The sequence below is a fragment of the Mustela lutreola genome, chromosome 11, assembly GCF_030435805.1.
Source record: "Mustela lutreola isolate mMusLut2 chromosome 11, mMusLut2.pri, whole genome shotgun sequence".
NCBI lineage: Eukaryota > Metazoa > Chordata > Mammalia > Carnivora > Mustelidae > Mustela > Mustela lutreola.
In genome coordinates, this window is record NC_081300.1 from 54,340,221 (window position 1) to 54,366,464 (window position 26,244).

Consider the following 26,244-nt stretch of genomic DNA (forward strand, 5'->3'; position numbering starts at 1 on the left):
ATCTGAGCTTTTTCAAAACGAGGAACAAATTATACATCTACATGAATTTATCTCTCCAGATTTAAAGGGCAACCTTTAATAGCAAAGCATAAGCAAAACAATAAATAAAGGGATGATTTTCTCCCAATTGCAAAAAAAAAAAAAAAAAAAAAAAAACCAATTTCATCCGAAGCCAGTGGTTATAAATTAGCCAACTTAAAAAACAGAACTGAGATAAATCAATCTCAAGACAACCAAGATATCCATAATAAAATTAAAGTACACAACACATTTGATAGCTTAACCAACTCACGGTCTATTACTTTGATGATCTGTTTTGAAAGGGGCCAGCCACTGCTCAGTATCTGGCTGGAGCAGATTGTCTCTGCAGAAAGACTGGTCCAATTTTCCTGCAACGAAGCAGAAGTCATGAGAAACCTCAGTTTTCTTGATAAGAAATAACCATAATGCCACTGTGTTCAGCTTAGTTTCCTGAGAAGTGGACCCTGAAACAAAGATGTCGGTGAACATACTTCATCACGGAGCTCACCTTAGGAAACACCAGTGGGAAGGAAGATGGCGAAGCGAGAGAGAGAAGGCACGGGCCATGCACAGCTGGGACTCATCAGGCTGGCAACTGCTAGAAGACTGCATGCTGTGCCTCGGAGTGGGCCCACCTGAGGGGCCATGGGGCTGGGACGCAGAGGCGCCAGCTCCCATCTATCATCCTTATAGGGCTTCTCCTGGGGCCATGGCCCCCTGGGTGCTTCCAGCTGTCCCTTGCATGGGCTGAACACACAGCCATAGCCAGAAAAATCCCAGAGGCAGAAAGTGGCAGCTATTTGCAGTAAGAAGCCATCTGTGCACCGAAAAAGGGCTAATGCTGAGAGCGTGGAGATGGCCACCAACAGAGCCAGAGTATCTTAATGAAAGGAGCACGCAAGAACGTCGATCCTTACACACAACTGTGAACCGTATAAGAAATGCACTGCTTAATTGGTTAAGTAGAAATCAGGTAGGAACCTGCTGTACAATAAACAGTATCTTGCTCTAAAAACTGAAAAGCACTACAGGAATAAATCTATTTTTTTCTTCACTTATTACTTAGACTGTGGGCCATCTGTGGCCTAAGTCTAATGATTAAAGGAATTATTTCTCTCAATGGGAAGATCACTCTGGTTCTTCACAAGCTGCCAGAGTCTTCCTGTTCGGCTTTAGTGGAATAAGCCAAAAGTGGCCAGGTATAGCATTAGGGAATTTAGAGAGATGATAGATAGATAGATGATAGAACAGCAGATATGAGATAAACTATATATACATAAAATACATATCTCTTAATATTTTTTATTTAATGAAAGAAAAAGAACCTAAATGAAACTAAAGGTACTGTTAACTTTAAATAAATCTTTCTTTAGCATAATGTATTATTTTTCTAATACATTCCTCTAAGGTTAAGAAAAGGACTTATGAAATCAATTAAGAATTTTGCATCATTGAATTTTTTAACTAGATCATTCAACTTAAGATCATATCAATTCTCTTTTCTGACAGATGAAGTCATGAGCACGGTATCATTTCCTTTGTCCCACTTTATGAACCAGTAACCCTTGACTTTTCCTCCTTCCTTTTTTTTTTTTTTTTTTTTTAATTTGCCTTTATTCTCCAGTGAGTGTTGGCTGGGAATAACAAGCTTACTTCATACTTTCCTTTTCAGAGCTACTTTGTAACTTTGTAGACTTTTCTCTCTTCTGATAGAGTATTGATTGTTGCTATGAAGTAGTCCACACCAGCCTCAAGTTTTTACCTCTGTAAATGGCTTGCTCTCAGCCTAGGAATTTCTAGGATATTTCTCTTATTCCAGAAGTATTGGTATTGAACACTTTGTATCCATTTTCTAGAACACCTTCAGGGAATTTTTCAATATGAGTTTATCTTTTCCTTTCTTCATTTCTGTACAATAATGCTGTCACTGCCATGTGGGAAGAGCACCTTCTCCAACTTTGCCTTTTTCTTCCTATGAGTCATTTCCACTACACGGTAGTCGACAAACAATAACATCACCCACCACATTCATCTTTCTCAACACCTGGGTCAGGATTCCATGGACTTTGCATGTAGCTCTGAGGAGGAAAGATAAGTGAACTTGCCATGCTCTGTTGTGATCTTCTATTTCGTTCCCTCTGCGGTTTTCCTTTCCTTCCTTAGCTACCACTTTCTGACATTCATGGCATTGAGCTATTTCTATTGATGATAATCTTTCTGGCCCTTTACTATTTTTGTGACATTTCTTACTAGGACGCAGTTTTATTCTTCCATCTTAACATAAAGATGCCCAGAATTTATATTTCCTAGGCTCCCTTAGCTAATTCATATGCTCTCAAAGTTCAAGATCAGTGATTCATGTATTTCTCTGCCAAATACTACTTGCTATTCATCCCTTAGGATATACTTATCCTTCTGAGACTCAATGTGACTTTATCTGCAAAAGAATAAGATCTTCCCAGATGCAACATATTTTGAGGTTGTAACAATGAGAAAAATGAGTTAATGTGCAGTAATATATTTCAGAAAACTTTTTCACGCTCAAAAGAAAAGATGTTATTATTGTGGTTTCCAAAATCTCCTCACATGAACTAAAGACTTTACTCAAGGGTTTGGTCTTTTTCACCTGTTTGGGTACTGTAGTAACTAAACTAGTTACCAGATTTCTCAGAACTTTTTATTCTCTATTGTATCTTATTGGAATAGCCATTACAGCGGATAAGTTGAAAACTCTCTTTTCTAATTTTTTTGTAAGACCTTAAAACCTTGAAAATAGTTATTCATTCCAGATTGGAATAAATAACATGGTTGTTTTTAAATGGTTGATATATATATATATATATATATATATATATATATATATATATTTTTTTTTTTTTTTTTTTTTGGTAACCTGAAATCCCACCATAAGGGAAGACGAAGCAGCTAAAAAAGAGAGTTGGGGGCAGGCTAGGGGGGAGATGAAGCCCAGAAGGCAGGAAGTTGTTTTGTATCAATTTACAATACTGTCCATACCGGATAGATTATTACAGAAAAGCAAAGTAATATAAAAGGATTTCTCTCTTTGGTCTACTCCAGGGCCAGGCAAAGTAAGAGATGAACAGCTGAACACACAGAGCTGGGATGCCCATGTCTGCTTTGCAATGTAGTAAATCAGGAAGCTAAAAGACATTAAATACATACATAAATATTCCTATGAATTCCAAAAACCAAAAGCTGTGTTCTGGTTTATGATAATAGCCAACTGGTAACCCATCTTAATCCTATGCCACATGAAGCTCGATAGGCCCCGTTCAAGGCCAATAACTTTATACTGAGAGAGGTTAGCAAGAGTTTAACGGATGGATTTATTTTTACGGCTGAACTTCCTTAGGATTCTGCCAGTATGGCCCCAACCTACTGGGGGCAGGTGTCGCTCAACTTTCTTTTCTTCTTTCAAGAATTTCTCAATCTCTGTGTTCCCTGCTGTAGATGTTCCATCTCGCAAAGATCAAGAAAGACGCTCCACATTATAGATCCACTCACCTTTACTTCCTGAGATCAAAAGGCCACTTTGTAGCACGTGTCCTTTCCCTTTCCAGCCTCAGACACTGCCATCCCACAGGCTCACAGTACAGGCCCAGGGAAGAAACACTCTCAGGATCATGATATCTAGGGGTTTGGAAAACTTGGGGTGCCTCATGGTGCCAAAAGAATGTAAGATACATGTATGAAATGAGCCACACAGTGGGGTATAGAAGTGACAACATATTTCAAAGCTGGATATATTTTATTTACAAATAATGTTTAGATACCGAAGTTAATCAAATGTTCTCAAAGATCCTCAATGAATTAGCACAGACACACCAGAGAAGAAAGATAGTGCATTTATGTATTTTCGCCATATGATATGACAGCAAGGTCCAGGACTATTTATAACCAGACAGCTTAGTACGCATGGTGCTAGATCACTTGCAGACTACAAGCATTGGGTTTACTTTTTATAGTAAATCCTTCTGAATAATTTACCTTACTAATTATTCATTATCTACAGACTGTGCAATCATACCATATCAATTATATGACTTCAGATCAACTTAAACTCATTCTTCGATTATCATGAGCTCTGCAAAAAAAATATTTACAAATAAATCACACTTAAATTTTAACTCCCTCTGCTCCCTCTCATAGCCTTTCTTCCTGTGATTTTTTTTCCAGCTGTGCATCATGTGAGATAATCTAAGAAAACTGATAGGTGAGTGCTTCCATTTATCTACTATAATCAATAGTATCCATTGTGGAAAGCATAACATACTGGAATTCTAGAAGTATATCTTAATATCAGTCGTACCATATATGCTGATCCTGGCTTTTTAAAAAAAAAAAAACTATCAAATGTAGACATTAATATTCTGAAGCCGCAGGGTTTTTACTAAAGGCCAAATTCTTTCTCTGTCTTCAGTAGCACCAACTCAATGACTGTGGTGAAACCCAGACTGTGGGATTGTAATGACTCTAGAAAGATATGCATTATTTCATGGGAGTGGAGCCAAGATCATACCATTGCTATAATAATGGCTTTTTTCATATGCACATATATCTCCATAACAGCATTGTCCAAAACACGGTTACTTTATTGTTCCCACTCTATCTTCATGCTTCAGAGAATTAAAAATTGGTTTTTCCTATGTTCAGTGTTATTTAGTCCTGATATGTATGATTTTCATGACTTTGAAAATATAATTTTAATTTGTGGGTGGGAAAAGAGAAGCTCCTATTAGAAAGGTACTAATGCGACGACATAACCTGATGATAACATAGTGTTTGTAAATGGAATCTATGGTTCCGGTTGCTCTTCATGGGGCTTCGAAAAAACAGTCATTGGCAACTCATGCATCTAGATCTATCACTTGTCTTATTTTAATTTTAGATGGAAAAAGAAATCCCTATTTCCAAAGGATTTCTGCACAGAGAGTAAAGACCAGCTATCAAACCATGGAGAGAACGGAGACCAAAAAAACAAACGAACAAACAAACAAACAAAAAAAAAAAAAAACTGAGTCCTTTAAAAGTTAAACCCCTCCTTTCTAAAAAGTAATATAAATAATGCCTTGTAAGATCCTGAGAGACTGAGTCTTAGAATTTGCCTTGGCTCCATTTGATCTTGGACCTGAACCCAGTGAAGCCTTCAATTCCATATTTGAAGTTGACAAACCCCATACCTTCACCTTTCCAGCATGTCTTTTTAAAATACAAAGAACACAGTACCATACTCAGTATCTCAGCGAAAAGGGTCGCTGTTTAAACTCACAGAATGGTACGTAAAAAGCAAAAGTAAACAAGCAACACAGAATCTCGGCGCGGGGGACCTTAAAAATAAATGGTGCTGCAAAACTACTTCTGCAATTACAGTGTCCTGTTTGGGCCCACTCCATTTCAGAGGCACTGCATTAATATAAACAGAATCATCTAACGCACTTTTTCAAAACAGTGCATCTCAGCCAAGGGCTAGCGCGAATTCATCCTACTTCTAGATGCCGATGACACTTTGGTTTGCTTTACTGGCAACATTTTGGCAACACATCCTATACTAAGAGGAAGGCCGAAACCAAGCAGGTGACAAGAGCCAAATCGATGGTGTTACTTCTTTTCGTGCTTCTTGGTTAATTCCCCGACGCCCAGCTGGAGGCTGCCCCGGCTGTCACGGGCTCTGTCCCCCCTCTGCCGGCTCTCCTGGGAGACTTGCTGCACGGCCTGCAAGATGGCATTCTGCACAATCTGTTTGCTGGCTTTCTGCAGCTTCACCTCTTCTGGCTCGCTTCCAGGTTTCTCACCTAGCCGGAAATAGGAAAGGAGGGGGTTGGAGAACAAAATCAATTTCAGGAACGGTTACAGGAAGGAGCAGGGAGGCAAGGTGAGACCCTCAGAAGGTGCTAGAGTGGCCGCGTTAATTGTGAGGAGCCCTGCTCCTGTCATACTGCTCCTGGTTCCCTCTCCATTTGTTTGCCTCAGTCGGGTGTCCACTGTACATTCTCGCCACCTCAGGATCCTCTGCAGCCAGCAGGTGTCATGAGAATACAGTCCTGGCCCATAAAGACCTCCAGGAAGGTTCTGGAAAGAGACAGATTCGTGCCCCTTTTGGCCTTTGACACTTACCCCTTCTTCTGAGGCAGGATGCAGACCTAATGTTTTTAAGCATGGAGATGGATTCAACATTCTGCCATGGTTAGGGAGAAAACAAGAATCCAGTCCTGAAAGCATCATTCAGCATCCACACCAGCCCCAGACCATGTACTTCTGGACTTCTTTGTGTGTGAGATAAATAAACTCCTTGTTGTTGAATCTGCCACTAGTAGTCATGTTACTTTTATGTAATATATGCCTAAGAGATTTAATTTCACTGGGGCTGGAGAGTAGATTGCTACTGAATCTATATTAGGCTCAACCCTGCTCCTATAACATCCCAAGGAATGAAACCATTTGTTCATCAGAATCTGTCCTCCATGATCTAGAACAGGGTTGGCAAACTTTTCAATAGGATCAGATAGGAACTGTTTTATACTTGGGGACCATGTGATCTCTGTGGATCATGACAACTACTCAGCTCTTTTTGTTGTAGCATTAAATCCACTATAGACAATACAAAAATGAATTCATATGGCTTTGTTTCAATAATTTGTTACTTATAAAAAAAACAGGCTGTGAGCCAGGTTTGGCCCATAGGCCACAGTTTGCCAACCCCTGGTGTAAAATGGCAGGGATTTTGTAATTAGAAGGCAGGGAGTCTACCTACCATTGATTGTTTGCCTTCTTCCCTAGCTAAAAACAAGACAAAACCTTGATTTCATCCAGGCAACTATGTAAGCAGGTATAGCTAAGTTCTGACCAATGAAGTGAAAGTTCATTTAGTGAACAATCTGAAAAAGGTCTTTACAAGGAAGTGGGCAGACAAAGGCCCTCTGCCCTCTCCCCATCCCACTGCCTGCGACTCTGACACGATGAATGTCACTCAGGGGGTTTTGCTAACCATGAGGGAATCTTTAGAATAGAAACCAATTTCAGGGATTTACAAAGAAAAAGTTAGAAGGAGCCTGAGAAGTCAATGACCAAGAGCCACATGTCAATCCTTAGCTGTCCACTTCCAGACTGCTCTCATGTTGGGAAAAAAAAAAAAAAAATACACACACACACACACACACACACACACACCCCTTGTGGTGCCTGGGTGCCTCTGTTGGTTAAGCATCTGCCTTCGGCTTAGGTCATGATCCCATAATCCTGGGATCCAGCCTGGACTGAGCTCCAGATTAAGCCCCAGATCAAGCCCTGGGTTGTGCTTCCTGTTCAGTGGGGAGTCTACTTCTCCCTTTCTCTCTGTTCCCCTCCCCCCTGCCCCACCCCCCACCCCTGCCGCTGCCAGTCCTGCTCTCTCGCCTTCTTGCTCTCTCACTTGCTTTCTCAAATAAATAAACAATTTTTTTAAAAAGAGAAAAATACATGTTCTGTTTGATACACTGATGCAAATATATCTTACTGATGCATTTGGGGCTTTCTTTTATTATGCAGCATACTTATTACTAACTCACGCGTGGCAGAATGATCATGAATCTAACATTTGACTAAAGAGCAATCATGAAATTTTTAAGTTCCACCTGCTTGTATTTAGTGATAAATAGAATGGGCATCATTCGTTATGCAAAACCATCATTTTGGATGTTCCCTCTATTTAAATATGCTGCTACCATGAGAATGTATTTAAGATCGGAGGTTGTCCACCAGGACTGATTCACTGACAATGGAATTCATCTACCCAGGAGGAAAACATCACGTAAGAGAATACTGAGTCACTCCGGAAGACTAGGCAGCTCTTATCCCTTGAGACAGAGAGTTGTCATTATTTAGCTACATTTGTACCACAAGCATTACTTCCTGAGGGATTTACAATTTAATGGACAAAGTAAGATGAATCTATTCAAAACCAAGGGACTATCTTTACCTCGCTCCCCTCCAAAAAAAGGAGAATAAAATGAGCATTCTGCCCCAAACTAAGCAAAGAAGCAATCAAAAGCTACAATGTGTAATGGACAGAAACTTTAAATTAGCTGACAAGAATGCTTCAAAAATGCACTGTCTAAAAAGAAAAAGAAAAAAAAAAGACTGAACAGTAATAACAAGGTATGCTAGGGCACAAAGATTTAGAATCTGTGTTTTGAAGCCCTTCAGAGCTGTATCCAGGTTCTTCTACCGCTTCATAGCCTTACCATCTTGGGCGAATCATTTAGCCTCTGTAAGCCTGTGTGTACATCTGTCAAATGAGCAATTAGTATCTATTTTAGGAGAGTTGCTAGAAAATTAAGTGACATGACACTTATTCAGCACTCGGTGTGGTTCCTGAGGACTTGGTATTGCACCACTGTGTATCAGTTAGGGCATCAACAAGGCTATTGTAACAAATAAACTAAAAAATATAGGAGAAAACTCAGGCAAGAAAGTGATATTTATTGCTCTCCCTGTATCATCCCAGAGAGTCTCCAGGGTGCAAGTGGCTCTGCTCCACTAGGCTACGGAGGGGTCGGCTTCCTTCTAGCCTATCATTCTGCCATGTCCTGCTATACTCACCTCATCTGCATGAGTTGAGCTCGTTAGCCAATATCCCATCTGGGGCTGGAAGGTAGTCGAAGGGAAAGTGGACGGTAAGTGATTTCCTTTAAAAAATTATCATCTAAGTTGCAAACATCACTTTGCTCACATTTTACTGGGGGAAACTGAGTCACAAGACCACATCTGGCCACCAGGAAGCCTAGGAAATAAGTTGCAAACTGGGTGGCCAAAGGCCCTCCTAAAACTCAGGGAGGTTCTAATGTTAACATGACGAAGCAATCACATACTTTTTGAAATTACTTCTGTGCCATGGCCAAGGCTAATTTGAAGAGGAAGAGTATATATTTACAGCAGGGCAATATGAAAATCGGGGAGTTCTGCCTACTACTCTAGAGCATAAATGTGTAGACAAACAGAAAAGCTATAAAGGTTCCTGTTTGCTCCTGGAAAGAGTACCTTAGCCAAACTACATATGTTTTAGCTCTACAATGTCCCTGTTGTACAGCTATTTTTCTGTCTTTGAATGGAGGAAGGAAGACTGTGAGGATGAGAGTATGCTGATTCCTTAATAGGAGAAAGAGAGAGAGAAACACTTTAAACTTCACTGTGACCTAATATCTGAGCTAAACTGTCACATTCTCATCCATCCATTATGAAGATAAATTGATTACAAAGTCAAAGGCAGCCTGTGCCATGCTGTGTCTAGAGCACCCCTTGGGGGACCTGAAAAGCGGGTAACCCTCACAGCCCTCATCAACACTTTGCCCTGGGTCATGAGTAGCTGTAGCGAAGAGTATAGGACAAAAAGAGTGGCAGTCAACTAGGACAGAGAAGGTGAGGAATGCAAAATGAGGGTAAAAGCCAGGCAGAGCACTTGGACAATAACAGAAAGACCAAAAAGAAAAAAAAAAAAAAAAAGAAAATTACAAAAAACTAAAAAGACCCCAGATATCTAAAGCAATCCTGAGAAAGAATAAAGCTGGAGGCATCACACTTCCTGATTTCAAGCTGTATTATAAAGCTACAATCAAAACAGTATGGTACTGGCATAAAAACAGACACCCAGAACAATGACACAGACTGAGAGCCCAGAAAGAAATCCATGCATATACATACATATATAATCAACTGATATTTGACAAGGGAGCCAAGAATACTCAATACTTTTCAAGAGAAAAAGTATCTTTAATAGATGGTATGGGAGAAATTGAATAATCATATGGAAAAGAATGAAACTTGATCCCTATCTCACACCAGTCACAAGAAATTCACTCAAAATGGATTAAGAACTTGAACACCTGAAACCATAAAACTCCTAAAAGACAGTATGAAAAAAGCTCCTTGGAATGGATTTCAGTGATACGTTTTGGGGTGTGGCACCTAGAACACAATCAAAAATAAACAAAGTTGTACTACCTCAAATTAAAAAGCATCTACACAGCAAAAAGAATGATCAACAAGTGAAAGGACAATCTACAGAAAGGGATGGAAAGGGTTAATATCCAAAATATATTTTAAAAAACTTACACAACTCTATAACAAAAAATCAAATGACCAATTAAAATGGGCAAAGGACCTACATAAACATTTTTTCCAAAGAAGATATACAAATGGCCAAGAGGTACAGGAGAAAGTGTTCATTGTTAATCATCAGGGAAATACAAATCAAAACCACAGTGAGATATCGCCTCATGCCTGTTAGAATAGTGAGCATCAAAAAGATAAGAAGTAAATGCTGGTGAGGATGTGGAGGAAAGGCAGCCCTAATGCAGGGGGCGAGGGGCGCAGGGAGATTGTAAACTGGTATAGTCACTATGGAAAAGAGTACGAATGTTTCTCCAAAAATTAAAAATGGAAATACCATATAATCCAGCAACTCTAATTCTGGGTTTGTATCCAAAAGAAACAAAATCACTATCTTGAAAGATACCTGGATCCCCATGTTCATGGCAGCGTCATTTACCACAGCCAAGGCTTGGGAACAATTTACGTGTCCATCAGCAGATGAACTGGATGAAGAAAATGTGGTATGTATGTAGAGTGTATGAAAGAAAAAACATGCTGCCATTTGTGACAACGTGGACAGACCGGAGGGCATTGTGCTAAAAGAAATAACTCAGACAAAGAAAGGCAAATACTGTATGATCTCACTTCTATGTGATCTAAACAAAACAAAAAAACCAGCTCATAAGAAAAATAGATCAGAATTGCGGTTCCCAGAGGTGAGGGAGAGAGGATGGAAGTGCTGGATGAAGGGTCAAAAGGAACAAATTTCTGGTTACAAGACAAATAAGTGAATACATAAGAAATTTTTTTTCTTTTTTTCCCTTGTGTCCGTATGAAATGATGGATGGTAATCACTTCACAGCATATGTAAGTGAAGTCAGTGTGCCCTACACCCTAAACCTGTACAGTGACCTGTGTCAGTTATATCTCAATAAAACTGAAAGAAATAAAGAAGTTACGTAAATCACAGACACATATTGTGTGTAGGCTCTTCAGCATGCAAGGAAATCCTGATGCCCTTCTGTTCCTTTACGTTCTAGGCATTTCTCCGCGGTGTGATTACCATGGGAAGGCATGCATCCCAGCTGGACATCTTGGAAATATTTGGCCGAGTCTCACATTACAATTCAGAAACTGGAATCACCCGATACAGCTCTAACTGGATATCATTGGATTATCTAGATTGTTCTCTGCCGTTAAGAGAGTTTCAGCTCTCCCTCAGCAGTCCTCCCTTTCTTCCCAAGTCTCCCTGACTTCGTGGAACTTACTTACCCTTGTTTCTGCTTATTCATGACTGGAAGTGCTTCATGATTTTACAAACTTCCTTCTTTCTGAGGACATTTTGGCTAAGGTTCTGCTTGTGATGGCTTGATTCTCAACATATCTTCAGCTGAAATTCCTGAGAGAGAAACTGAAAGACTCACCATTCCACCACTGTCCTTGAAAAACAGCACTCTTATCCTAGGTCACCTCCTAGGCAGCCATAGACTGACTGAATGCCAGTGGGTCATTTTGGCCTGATCAGCTGTAGCCTGAGTTTGGATCAAGAGGGGAGAATACATCTGCATAAGAGTTAGGAACCACCTAGCCCCCTCCTCCCGGGCAAGGGGCCACGGGCAGGGCAGGGCAGACACTCACAGGATTGGCCTCATCCAATATCATTACTGACTGGTGCTCCTATGGCATTCACTTGGAAGAATAGGACATTTGACAACAACCTGAGAGAGACCCTTAATAAAAGTACAGTGTGAAAAAGTGCATTACAACCTGACAGAAGGCAGAACCAAGCAGAGAAATCCGCAGAGTCCTGCCATTTACTTACACGCGTTACGTTCGCTTGAAATTAATGAATCACCTACATGTTGTAGGTGGCCAGTTGCCTAATTTTAAATGATGCAAATGTCCTCTAGCCTAATTAGCATTTACAAAATCATTCTGGTATTTCACAAAAGATGATGAATCGATTTAATTAGCTTTAAACTCTAAATGCCCAGTACAGATACACCCAAGTCAAGAATGCGATGTAACTAAATTTATCTTCTGTGTCCTTCCACCTCAAATCATATCCACCTACACATGTGGGGACACACACACACACACACACACACACATACATGCAGGCTTCCCCAGGATCATGCTTCCTTAGGACACCCAGTCTGCTCCATGGGGACACAGATGACACTGAGCTCCGCGGCCCTTCCCCCTTCTTCAGAGCCTGCTCTTCCATATGACCTCCTCGCCTGCCCCAGCAGAAGCTGTCTGGAACTCAGTGCAATATGGTTAATAATTGGTCTTAATTCTTTAATTAAACCCATTAAAACCAGGATCACAGGAAGATCTTCCTGGTAACAATTTACATCTTTCTCCCCCTAACAACCCAAGGGCCACTGGCCTCTATTACATTAACCTTATCATTCTATTCCAGTGAAGTGTGTTTTAGAAAAGGTTGGTGTTTCCATTTTGAGGCAGAATCTGATTAGTGATTTTCCTATCGGAGAGATCAGTTTCTTTCAACACACAGTGTGGCAGCGGTTGTATCATAAGCAGCATCTCTATCTATGGTCCCTCCCCATGGGGTCACTAACTATGCAAATTACAAAAGTCTGTCTCCAGGCAGCAGTAGGGGTGGGTGGGCACCGCCTGCCCACACTCTCCAGGGCACAGCGCTGCTAATGGTGACCATGGATCCTACTTTTTATCTTCCCCTCTGATTGCTTGAGACTATCGAGACAGTGTTATCATTCATCAATGACTAGCATGTGGAACACAGAGAACAAGGACTAATTCTGGTCCCTTTATTAATGGAATGATGGTCTATTTTCCGGCTCTAAGTACAGGAATTTTCCATGAAGGACCAGATGTTAGCTCTCACTCATTTGTGCCAACTGCTAGCAGAGCTGTCCTTGGTGCCCTGCTTTGCCACTGAGCAAGCTAAAGTTATAGGACTTCCCAGCAATGGAAAGTCACAGCCCCCTGAGTTTCTAGCTTGCCGTTAACACCTTCAAACCGACACTGCTTTCCTATGCACCATAAGCAAATCAGAAGCAACATCTGGCAGATTGAGAGTCAGAAGGCAAGATAGGTATTGGCAGGTATAGGACACCTCTAAGTCATATTTGACTTATCACCGTCACCCACATCAAATCAAGTACAGAGCATTAAGAAACACTCCTGAGTGTGCCTGCAATGGCCAGGCTGGTCATTTTATAATGAGGCAAGCTACTCTCATACATTATTCTTTATTGAAATGCCCTATAGAAGAAGAAGAGATGAAAGATATTTATTGAGCATCTATATGCAGGGTTCTTGTGGAAAGTGACAGAGACCATTGGGCCAAAGCATTTCATTCATGCATGCATTCATTTTTAGATGAATTATAGAGCACTTGCTATAGGACAAATGCTAGGTTCAATATCAAGCCAAACAGTTCCAGACCCTGCTTTACTGGAGTTTATAATACAGCGGAAGAGTCAAGTGTGGATCATATAATCAAACAGGCTTATAATTTTGAGCCGGGACCCATGCATGAAGCAGCATGAGAGCAGGGACCAGGGAAGGATGCCCGGGGAAGGGGACTGAGAGGTTCACAAGGTGTTAACAGATGAAAGAAAGGTGGTGGGAGCAGGAAGAAAAGAACATGTCAGGCAGGAAGTTCAACCCGACGTGGAAGTTCCCCATTGTGGGTGGAACAGGGTCCTGTGGGGAGCTGAAAGCAGCCCCAGTTGCTGGATGCCCAACAGTGGGGAATGGTGGGGGAGACAGGAGACCATGTCTAGGAAAGTGGGCCAGCCAGACGGTACAGACCCTGGCAGGGTGGGAGGCATTGGGTCTTTTTTGGAGAGAGAAGCTGAAAGGCACCCACAAATTCATGCCACACGGGGTACCCAGAGAAGTCAGAGGAGAGCTACATAACCATGGTAGGAACATCCAGGGCTCAGAGCAGGCCTAGCAAAACAGATTGAACTCGGAAATGCCAACAGGAAAAGAGAAGAAATTCCTTCCCAGGCCTCAGAGGGCACAGCAGACACAGGACTCTCTGACCCAGTGTCCTAGAAAGCTTTTACCTGGTCCAGCTACCTCGTTATCTTAGAACATAATTTAACTTATATTACTGGGCTGCAATGTGTTATTTTTAGGAAAGCCATGAAGAATAGCGCCAACAAAACTTGAAAAGAAAAAGTCGTCTTTAAACTAGAAATCCAATTTGAGTGTGTTGGCCAAGACAAAGGTAATTTTGAATAAAGAACAATAGGGAGGACCTAATTTACTGGCTACCAATAGCAGCTATCAGTAGGGATTCGGAAGGTGTGATCTTGGGACAAGGATAGAAAAACTGGCCAGTGAAATCGAATAGGAAGTCCAGAAACAGTCCTACCCATTCGAGTCACCCGATTTGTGAAAACGACATTGTAGCACAGTGGGGAAAAGACAGTATTCTCAGGCAATGGAGCGGAGCCAGGTTATTATTCATATGGAAAAATAAGGAGCTTTGGCCATCCCACACTGTCCATAAAATATCAGCTCCAGATAGACAGCATATCTATACTTGAAATGCAAAGCAATCAGGAGCACTGAGGCTTTTTAGGACAGTGAAGTTACTCTGCGGGACATTACAATCATAGATACAAGTTACTGTACATTTGTCCAAAGCCCTAGAATGTACAGCATCATGAGTTGACCCTGACGTAAACCATGAACTGTGGGTGCTAATGAGCATTGCTGTAGGTTCTGCAAGTATAACAAATGTCCACTGTGGTTCAGGATATTGACAATGGGGGAGGGAGGCTGCAGCTGTCGGGGGTTGGGGCAGGGGCATTGTTCTTTCCCCTTAATTTTGCTGAGAACGAACCTAAAACTCCTCTAAAAAGAAAATAGTCTTTAGAGGATGATCAAGGGGCACCTGGGTGGCTCAGTCAGTTAAGTGTCTGCCTTCAGCTCAGGTCATGATCCCAAGGTCCTGGGATGGAGTCCTGAATCAGGCTCCCTACTCAGCGGGGAGTCTGCTTTTCCCTCTTCCCCTCACCCTGCTCCTGCTTTCTCTCTTTCTGCCTCTCGCTCTCTCTTTCGCAAAAATAAATAAAATCTTAAAAAAAAAAAAAAAGACAATCAAGCATTCAGAAAAAAATATAAAAGAATATATTTCTAATGTGGGGGTAAGCGAAGATTTCGTAAACAGAACACAGAACACAGCAATAACCATAAAGGAAAACTGATATATCGGACTATACTAAGCTAAGTAGATTTTTGTCATGGAAACACAGCCATGGGAACAGGCTTTCCACTTGAGGAAGCTGAGGTGAGGAAAATGTTTGTGAAAAGCCATCTGGGAGATGCCTCAAGTATTTAATTTTCTGAACACTTGGATAACAACTCAACCACGACTGAGTTATGAATTCAGAGAGACTCACGGGGCTGTTCTTCCTTTTTTTAAAATCTTATTTATTTATTTGACAGACAGAGATCACAAGTAGGCAGAGCAACAGAGACGGAGAGAGAAGCAGGCTCCCCGCTGAGCAGAGAGCCCAATGCGGGGCTCGATCCCAGGACCCTGAGATCATGACCTGGGCCGAAGGCAGAGGCTTAACCCAATGAGCCACCCAGGCACCCCACAGGCTATTCTGACCATCACACAGAATACTGCAAAACCTTGTACAGGCCTCCATCCTTTTGTCCCAAAGGACTAGGAAGATCAAACTTCTCCCAAGTCCCTAGTTTCTTGCAGTCAGTAGCAGCTCTAGAATTTCAATGGAGGAAGGATTTAGGAACAGCAATCTAGAGGAAGGGGAAACAAAGAATTTGTCCTGAATCTAGGGCATGTGTAGCACTTTACACAGGACACATCAAATGTTCATTTGCCATCTCAAGCCACAGTGGGTGGGATGGAGGAGACGGGGCCGGCCCCCAGTGACAGTGATCACCTGTCTCCTCACCTTTTCTAACCAGCTCACTTCCTCAGAGCAGGCATGTCACCCAGTGATCCAGAGCCACCAAACAAACCCAGCCCAAATTCCTGGCTCCTGCATGCCTGTCTCTGAGGTATGCCAGGTTGGTGGGTGCAGCACCTCCCAGGTAGCCACTCTGGAAATACAGGAGCCGGTGTTAGAGGAAATGAGTCTCTGAATTGAAGAAAGTACCAATACTAGAGCTGACTAGAAAGCAAAATCAACCTTGGAACCCAGGGGATCATGTTCTCTCTTCCCAGCCTCAGAACTAGGTCTTTGCCTCAAAACAAGTACTACCACCCCCAGGGCTCAGCTCCCCATCCGCCTCCCCAGCTGGGCCATGGCTCAGTTCTACAGCCTCTGCTGCCCCTTGGTGGCAACTCCTAGCATTGCTGCAGACACAAAACAGATATCCTTTAGCAGGAAGCTCTGTGTCCTGGTTCCTGGATACCGGACGTATGTGTGAGTGCGTGCGTGTGTGTGTGTGTCCACGTGTGTGTGTGTGTATGGGAAATCCTTGACCCACGAGACAAGACAAGACTCTGGCTATTTTATCAAACATATAAACTAAGGAGCTCTTCCATGGTACTTTCTGACCACAAGAACTCTCATGAGGCCACTTATAGATTCATCCTCCTGCGAGTTCTGGAGCAGCTGAAAATATAGTCCAGAGCTTTCCTGTCCTCATTCAGATGAAAATTACTTGACTAAATTAACAGATCTCTTAAATATTTAAGGAAGATTCTGAGTTCCAAGGCAAAACTAGCCACAAGCTCTCCCTTCCTACCCATCCCGGAAAGGAGGGAGGGGGGAGGGGGAGGGAAAGATGTCCGCTCTCGGGATGATTTTAAAAGAATCCTTAAAAAACAAACACAAAAACTCTTCTCCTGCTGGCCTCCCTAATGTGAGCAGGATAATCCTCCCAATCACTTTTTTTCCTGCCTAAGAAGGAATCAAATTCCCAGCTGTGACAAGTCATCAGAAAGTACAAGTCTAGAACTTCACTAAATAATCTCTCAAAAGTAATGCTTCAGCCCCAGAGGATGTAAGTATATAGCAAGCATCCCAGGGGGCTAACCAGGGGAACAGTTCGCTCTGACATCAGGTAAAATCTTGCCTACTTTCCTTGAAGAAGCAGCTCCCAACCTTTTGAAGATGATTCCTTTGCAATGTCAAAATATTTCACATATCCCCTCGTAACACAATGACAAAAAGAGGCTATGAATTCTGTAATGCTTTTAGATGAATTTGAATGTTATTAATCACAACAGCCTCCGTGTACATTTGAAAAATTGCAGGGCTTATGTTGAGACTGTATTCCAGCTGTGGAAAGAATGTGGGGCAAATGTGACACCCCTGGTTCTCCAAAGAGCTGCTTGGTTCCCGAGGTCTTTCTAGGTCCCACATCAGGCTAGAGGTGTTAGAAACAATAACAGGAAGACGGATGTTACAAACTAATCCCGAATGATGGAATGTGGGTAGGGCCCAGGGCACCGTGTGGACCTAGAAGCCTCCCACCAGCTAGCCTCAAATTCTACCCTCTCCAAAATAGTCACTCAGGTAACATTTATTCAATGTCCAAATGGGCTCGGTTTGCACAAGACAGACCAAGTTTTCACCTTCAGGAAGGAAATGATATCTAAGATTTCTCACAGTTTTTAAGTACCTCCAAATATTTTAAGACTTAAAAGATTAACAGGGATTAAGAATGACTTCTCAGGGGGCACCTGAGTGGCTCAATTCATTGGGCATCTGCCTTCAGCTCGGCAGATTGAGCCATCCTGGGATTGAGCCCTACTTTGGGCTCTCTGCTCGGCAGGGAGTCTGCTTCTCTCCCTCTGCCTGCCACTCCTCCTGCTCTTGCTCGCTCTCTCTCTCTCTCTGTCAAATAAATAAATAAAATCTAAAAAATAAATTTTTTTTAATCAATTCTCAGGCACCTGTGTGGCTCAGTCAGTTAAGCATCTGCCTTCGGCTCAGGTCATGATCTCAGGGTCCTAGGATTGAGTCCCACATCAGGCTGCTGAGCAGAGAACCTGCTTCTCCTTCTCCCTCTGCTGTTCCCTCTGCTGGTGCACGCTCTTTCTCTCTCTCTCTCTCTCTCAAATAAATAAATGAAATCTTAAAAAAAAAAAAAAAAACGAAATTTAAAATGTGGTTCTACATGGTTTCCAGGCAGCCTTTGTCTAAAATGTAAACCTTTTACACAGGGATTTGACCTCTGTGGCCAATTGCACTTAGCTTCCTGGCATTAGTACATAGGCAGCACCTCTGCAGAAGTCTCTTCTTAAGAATGTGCAGCTGCCAGAAATGCAACCCAACGTGTCCCATCAGCTGATCACACACCTTTGCTTGGTGTCCACCTTGCCGGCCAGGGCTTCGGCTCCCTAGGGCATGAGCCCCATCTGTCTTGCTCAGCCCTCGGTCCCCAGGACGGAGCACAGCACTGGCTCGCATCAGATGCTCAGTGTTGGTCCAAGGAATGATGAATGATGGTTGCATTAGTTTTCCAGTTTCCGCTTCCCATTCTGTTCTAGCTTTCTTTCCCTTTTCTCTCTGCTCCCGCTAATTTCCTGCTCTTGGCCTCCTTTGCTCCGTGTCACTGCTTTCCTGAAATTAGAATCCAAGCGCGGTAGGAAACAGCTGAAGAGTTGATCTTTTGGCACCACCTCAACCCCTCTGCGAACAACGGTGCAGAAGGCAGCCTGGAGTGTGACTATCAGAAAGTCGGCCCCAATTCCCAGACCACATATAACGAGGCCAATTAGCATTCAGAAATTTGACAAAGTCATATCTCTTTTCCTCTCTCTGTCTTCTCCATCATCTCCTCCTTTTGTATCTGCACAAGCCCCTTTAAGGATCAGTTCTCAGCTGCCTCCATTTGATTTCAAATACTTTTCAGAAGCAGGCAGTGCGGAAACAAGCTCCCTTCTGTGGGGGTCCGGTGACGTCCCCACGTGATTCACCTTCTACTGGCCCTCTCCATGTTTATAAACTCCAGAACCCGCACTCCTCGGATCCTTGGACTCTCAGAGGCTGTATACCCATCTATTTGTCCCAAGGACACGGCAGTCCCATTCTGAGTTCTCCTGACCCAGCCCTGACATTGTCCAATTTAAATAGCATAACCCAGTTGAAATGGGTAACAGGTGAAAACATTTGATTCATTTCTTTCAAGCAGAGGAATGAGAAAGCATGTCACTATTGTATCATCTACAAATTGGACAAAGACATACAAAACTCCTTCTTCAACCATGAATCTCCTGGAGCAACATTTTACTATATGTGGCTTTTCTTTTATTACACCTTTTTTTTTTTTTTAATGTAACCACGAGAATCTTGGCTTTCTTTACTGTGTTGGGGTTAATTAGGAAAAAAGAACAGGTGGCTGGAATAGAAAAGGAAGTGAAGAACAAGATCAGATGTTTCATCTCTCTCTCTCTCTGTCTCTCTCTCTCTTTTTAGTGATATTTCAGAAGGAAAAAGAAGCTGAGGAAAATAAACCCATAGTTCAGGAGTGTGTGTTAGAGTTATGTGACAGGAGGTTAATCTCCTGTCTCTCCCTGTGTCTCCAGGAGCTCCAAATTGGAGCACAGCATAGGTACAGAGCATTCGTCTAAGATCCCACATGGGAAAAAGAAGAAAGGGAGGAGGGTGGGCTGGAGGCAGGGGGGACATGAGAAACAGTTGTTTCAAAGGACGGAACTAAGTTACCCGCCCCCCAATAAAACTCAAATTACATGCATCTAATTGAAACTGCAGATAGTGTCTTTAAAAGTTTCTATCAACAAACTATGGCAAATAAAAATTCCTTATACAAGACACATTACAACCAGGCTAAGATGTAATGGTCTATAACTGGTATAATTTGAAGAGGTAAGTACTCTCGTTTTTGCTTTCTTTAGTGAAAATAATGTGCATGGGTTTGCACAGGTAGATTTATACCCTATCATTCCTCTCATCTTACTTTTTTCATGAAATATCAAGTTCCTCAGCCACAAATTCTTCTGCCATAATTTTTTTTTAGTTTAACAATCATTTCACACAAGAACTATACGGGCAGTGTCTCTGAGGCCACTCCAATCATACCCTCTCCTTCCAACTAAAGGTAAACAAGCTCCTGAATTTTCTCATAATCATTCTCTTGCTTTTCCTGTTGCTACATTGTCACCTGTAGCTCTAGTTTGGCCATGTTCACTGCTGTATAGCGTCCCATTTAATGACCAGATCAAAATGTTTATTCTCCTCCTAATAGCACTTGGCTTGATTGCAGTTTTAAATGACTGTGCATGATTCTGCTGCAAACATTCTTGATTTTTATTTATGAAGGCACATTCGCAAGAGTTTCCAAGATCTTGAAGCAGCAGTAGACTTCTGGGTTGTAGAGAATGAGCCCGCCCAAATTCCCTAAGTGTGGTCAACTTCTTATCCAAAGGACTTGTACAAATTTACACTCCCAAGAGAGAGGAGTATTCCTACGGTTCAAAATCCTGGTCAATAACCAGTATGTGTCATTTTTTAAATTCCCAACCTGGTAAGCATGAAATATTATCTTCTAAAAAAAATTATCTTCTGGATTTAATTTGCATGTTTTGTAGATACCTAATGAGGTTAAGCATCTTTTCAGAGATTATCATGTTTTCTCCATTTATGAAGCACCTATTCACCTAATTCACCCATTTTCCAACTGAGTGGTTTGCCTTTCCTTTATTGTCTTGTGTATATGCTGGACACAGCCCTTTTGTCAGTCATAGGTCAGTCATAGCCACAGTCTTCTCCCTCTTTGTGGCCTTTTTTCCTTTTCCTCTTAACTCTGTTGTTCACCTACTGATCAAATCTATCTCTCTCTCTCTCTCTCTCTCTCTCTCTCTCTTTTTTTTCCATTTCTGTTCAGGATTTCTTTAGTGATCTGAACTCACTCCTGAACTCAGCAAGTTATTTTGGTGAAGGAAAACATGAGTGAGAAGCCAAGCTTTTGTTTTGTTTTGTTTTCCCTTTCAGTGTGTTTATTACTGCATTAGAGAAAAAGAAGGCACAAGCATGTCATTTTGCTTTTGTCATTGAGTAGAATGTACTGATCAGGACAGGGCTCTAAAATACAGGATAAAGGCCTGGCAAGAGAAGGAAACTTTGGAAAAATTGTGCAGTTTGGCTGTATCTTAAAAAGTAAGCCGGTGACAGAAAAACAAGGCAAGAAAGTAGAGAGAGGGGCGCCTGGGTGGCTCAGTGGGTCAAAGCCTCTGACTTCAGCTTGGGTGGTGATCCCAGGTCCTGGGATAGAGCCCCGCATCCGGGCTCTCTGCTCAGCGGGGAGCCTGCTTCTCCTCTCTCTGCCTGCCTCTCTGCCTACTTGTGATCTCTGTTTGTCAAATAAATAAAATCTTAAAAAAAAAAAAAAGTAGAGAACATCATCACTTGGTTGATATTATTTTGACCACAAGAGGGATGGGAGACAGAAATCCCAAAAGGAAATTTACAAAGTAGACTAGAGCATCCAGACCTGACTGCCCTTACAGCACAGGACCCCAATTTATAGTGACCAACTTATAATGAGGATAGTCACAAGCAAATGAAGGAAAAAATAACAAGAGATGGAGCCCTTCGAGTTTTGAGGAGATTTAGGAGGGGGTTGTACCATGGACCAAAAAAAAAAAAAAAAAAAATGCTATAACCAATAAGGAAAGAATTTATATGTAAAAAGCTAACTTGGGTCCATGCACTCTAAAGAGAGTACTAGAGTCCTAGGGACTCAGGTCAAAGTGAGTGAAAATAACAAATTATGTAGTTCCATGGCTACATTGTCTCACCTGCCCAATTTACCAGCAACTTCTCTTGGGAAGAAACCCCAGGAATCAGAAACCCAGGGTTGGCACAGGTGAGTCTCAGCTCCTGTCCCCGTGTATAAGGAGTCAGAACAATTAAAGCAACCCGTGGGGTGCCTGGATGGCTGAGGTGGTTAAGCATCTGCCTTTGGCTGGGGGTCATGATCCTAGGGTCTCGGGATGGAGCCCCACATCTGGCTCCCTACTTAGCGGGAAGCCTGCTTCTCTCTCTCCCTCTGCCTGCCCTGCCTTTTGCTCTGTCAGATAAATAAATAAATGCATACTTGCAACCCCCTGATCTGATAGCTCTCTCAGCCCTTGCCCTGGAGGGTCTGCTGGAGGACAGAAATGCTACATGGAGTTATTCAAACACTGATTGAACATTTCCTATGTCCAGGCAATGTGCTTGGCATTAGGGATATTGAAATAATCTACATTTCCTGGCACTCAAGATATTCACAGAAGACATGGGCTATAACCTGATTCTATGTGCAAGCCTCTTGACCCCTTAGCCTGGTTCAACTCATCTTCCAAATTATAATAGAAATGCCTTCCCAGGTAGATGTCATTGGATAACTATGAGGCTAAAAAATGTATAATATTCAAATGCTATCTAGAGTTGAATGTGATGTATACATATTACATCACTAATATATTCATAGATAAGGCTGATGGGCTTCTTACAAATTCTGCCATGAGTTTAAAGTTCTTATTTTTCACAGTTTTCTCTTTAGAAAGGCCTGAAGACGGATGTAAAGAAGAAAGGACTTCCCCACAATGGCAGTGGCAGTAAAAAGAGAACGAAGTGATGAAGAGGCTGGCCTATATGGGCAAGGCCAGCCTGCAGGCAGGTCACTTGGCATCTGGCTGGTTTGTGGTTCTCAAATTCTGGCAACATCAACGCCACCCCAGGTTTGACAATTACAGCAGCCATGATGGGATGTAGCTCAGAAATTTACATGTTGGACTGTGACTGCAGGTAACGTGGATACAGGTAACAGGTGGGCTGCCCTGTTATTTTCCGCTCACCTTCAGCCCTATCCCTACAAAGCATGAGGAATTAAATGGATAAGTGACCATTTAACAGTTTATTCAATTAAAGGGACAACTGAGCAGATGGCACAGGCCCCAAAGTGCAAGATAGCCTTTTCCATTTACTAAATTAGCTAACTGCCAAATCTGTGCTATACTTTGAGAAAAAAATCAGCCATTAATCTTCAACAAGGTTTTAGGGTTTTAACCTTAATTTCCCAAAATTCTAACTGTTACTTCATCTACCTGCTCTTTAGGTCTCAAATTGGGGTTTTGGAAATTAGCATCATTTTCAGGGCTTTCCTCTTTCATTATACTTTAATTTGTCAGAGAACTCAGTTTATTGACAATATAAGAAAACTTTTGCTGAGGGGAAGTGGAGCTGTTTCTATAATTTTTGGATCATTGAGAGACAGAAGTAAATCAAGTGAAAAATTCTCAAATTCTACCGTGTTGTGAGGCCATAGGCATGATTGGCTGGGAACACCCTCAGATGAGTTCCTATTTATGGAAAATTTGCTTCTCCTATATATGCTCTGAATTATTTGTATGTTAAACTAAAGTCATATTGTCTTCTTGGCAGCTTTCAAGGTATTAATTTCAATACTTGATTGGAGTTAAACAGTATGAATTAAAATGGGTTCCAAGAATTAAGAAAATTAGGAGACACGCTTCCAAATCTCATGAAGCATTCACAAGTAAATCAATGTAGAACATTTGGAAATGATAAAAGAGAAATGCTGGCAGATAATGTTATCAATATGTGTGTTCAGAAGGCTGAGCAATATGACTTAGTATCTTTTGGAACCATCTGGTAAACTTATGTGAGTCACATAATGTACTGGACAGTTTATTTTAAAAATCCAATAGTACAACAATTATGCCTTTTTAGAAAATGGGGGGTTATAATTCAAACTATCAGATGAACAAGAAAAAGTCATTACACATTCAAATACCTATCATAGGCAGCAGTTGCACCTAACTGACCTATAGAAGTCCTTCCTTACCCACGGTTCCACTGTCCACAGTTGCCCACAGTCAACCATTGCCTTGGAAGAAGATGTTGTTTTTGTTGTTGTTGTTGTTGTTGTTGTTCTTCTTCTTCTTCTTCTTCTTCTTCTTCTTCTTCTTCTTCTTCTTTCTTCTTCTTCTTCTTCTTTTTCTTCTTCTTCTTCTTCTTCTTCTTTCTTCTTCTTCTTCTTCTTCTTTTTTAAAGATTTTGTTTTTAAGTAATCACTACATCCAACCTGGGACTTGAATTCACAATCCCAAGATCAAGAATCCCATGCTCTATTGACTGAGCCAGCCAGGTGTCCCAGATGATCTTCTTTCTTACATATCTTCAGAAGATCAGTAGTAACCTACTGCTGTGTCACAACGCCTACATCACTCACATCTCATTTCATAATATAGGTATTTTCTCATTTCATATCATCATCAGAAGAAAAGGGGATATCATATAATAAGGTGTTTCGAGAGAGAAACCACACTCCCATAACTTTTAGTACAGTTTATGGTTACAGTTGTTCTATTTGATTATTACTTATAGTTGTTGATCTCTTACTGTGTCTAATTTATAAGTTAAACTTTACAATAGTTATGTCTATGAGGAAAAAGCATAGTACGTACAGAGTTTGGTACTTTCTGTGGTTTCAGGCATTCCCTCAGGGTCTTAGGGGAACATAGCCCCCATGGATAATGGGAGAGAAGGATTCCTGTATTTGGAAAATATTCTCCAACCATGTGGAGAAAACCTAGACCAAGATGAAAAAGGATGATGGAAAAAAAACAACAACTCATACTTCAATTTAACAAGTTCATAGAAATGACCTTGTATAAAATCATGTTACTATGAAAGAGGGATGGATAAGTTAATTCAAAGCAAGATGACACAAGATGAAACATATACTCTATTAGTACCTTTCTAGTCCATTAATTGAGTAATTTTCAATTCATCATTTCAACTCCGACAATTCATACTATATACAGCTGGTGTCTCTGATATGTTTATTGTAACCTACCACCCCAATAGGTTATCGAGCATGAAAACCAACTGAAGAAATATGGATCAGGGCAAGTGCCCCCTAAAAAAGAAAGATGAGCTCAGCAAAACATTCTACTGAAATGTTTCAACCTGTGTGTTGTTCTTATGGAGGGGAGATGCCCTCCAAGACTTTTTAACTGGTGCCTAATATAAGGAGATAAAATGGGTAATCAGCCATTGGGTCTACCCCAAGCTCAGCTCACAACTAGAGAGTAGCAAGACCTGCCTGGAAGACACCTGTTACCCCTCTGGAGGTGGTAGGGAGTATGTCCCAAGAAAGAATGGCAGCCATGACCCACTTCCTTGGGCTGTGTCTCTGGAATTATAGTATAAACTCGAATTCTTAAAATCAGTATGAGAAAAATGACATGCTAGGGCTTCATCCAGTTTTCAGATTAAGTAGCAAGGAGGGTTTTCAAAGACAGGACGCTACGTGCTCTGACTTGTGTTCTTGTTCTCCCTTTGTATTGTCCCAATCAGATCGAAGGAGCTTCACCCACACGTCCACTGAACTCCTTCACGTATAAGCTAAGCACATCTACAAGCTGGTGTCTCTAAGTTAAAGAAAGGTGTGCCACGGGAAGAGGACATACAGGCCTCCTGTCTCTCTACTCCTCTTTCTAAGGCAGGCCCTGCTGAGCCTTCATGTCACTTGTTATAAGTGAGTGTGGCTGACCTTCACTCAGTGCTCCAAACAGCCCATGCCCATGAATTGATCCTCATAGAAAAGAGCCAGCAGTTCCGAAGCAGCAGAACCCACACGGGGCTGAGAAGCAGCCAGCTTCACCACCAGCCCACCGAGTAACTTTCACAATTCCATTGACCTCTCTGGCTTCAAGCTTCCTTTGTTAAAGAAATATTCAACATTCCAAAATGTGGTATGGGATTACTTGATAAACTATCACTTGCATTGCTTTTAAACTATCTGATCTTTTAGCAAATTAATTAAAATGTAGACAGTTTCCAGAAAGATTGTAAGCATCTATTGATGAGCAGGTTTCCTAAGCTAAGTAACAAGTTAGCTAAGCGTTATGTTGTTGTCTATGTGTAAGCCCCTCTTCAATTCATTATTATATTACTGATTATGGTGGAAATTAAAATGCTCACATCGTGGTGAGTATTGCATAACATTCAGAAATGTCAAATCACCATGTTGTGAATCTGAAACTAACATTGCATGTCAACTAAAATTACAATTTTTAGGGGTGCCTGAGCAGTATCTGCCTTCAGCTCAGGTCATGATCCCAGGGTCCCTGGACTGAGCCCTGAGTGGGACTCTCCACTCAGCAGGGGGGCC

At 41.6% G+C, this 26,244-nt stretch overlaps 1 protein-coding gene across 1 annotated transcript in view; it reads right to left on the minus strand.

The window, feature by feature from the left end:
- Positions 1–3,780: 3,780 nt before the first annotated feature.
- The window catches only part of AKAIN1 (A-kinase anchor inhibitor 1), a 48,235-nt gene continuing 25,771 nt past the window's right edge, over positions 3,781–26,244 (minus strand). Inside the window, exon 2 of the mRNA XM_059139494.1 lies at positions 3,781–5,834. Within this exon, the coding sequence (XP_058995477.1) occupies positions 5,641–5,834 (194 nt within the window). The 3' untranslated portion in view covers positions 3,781–5,640. The remainder of the gene's footprint in view (positions 5,835–26,244) is intronic.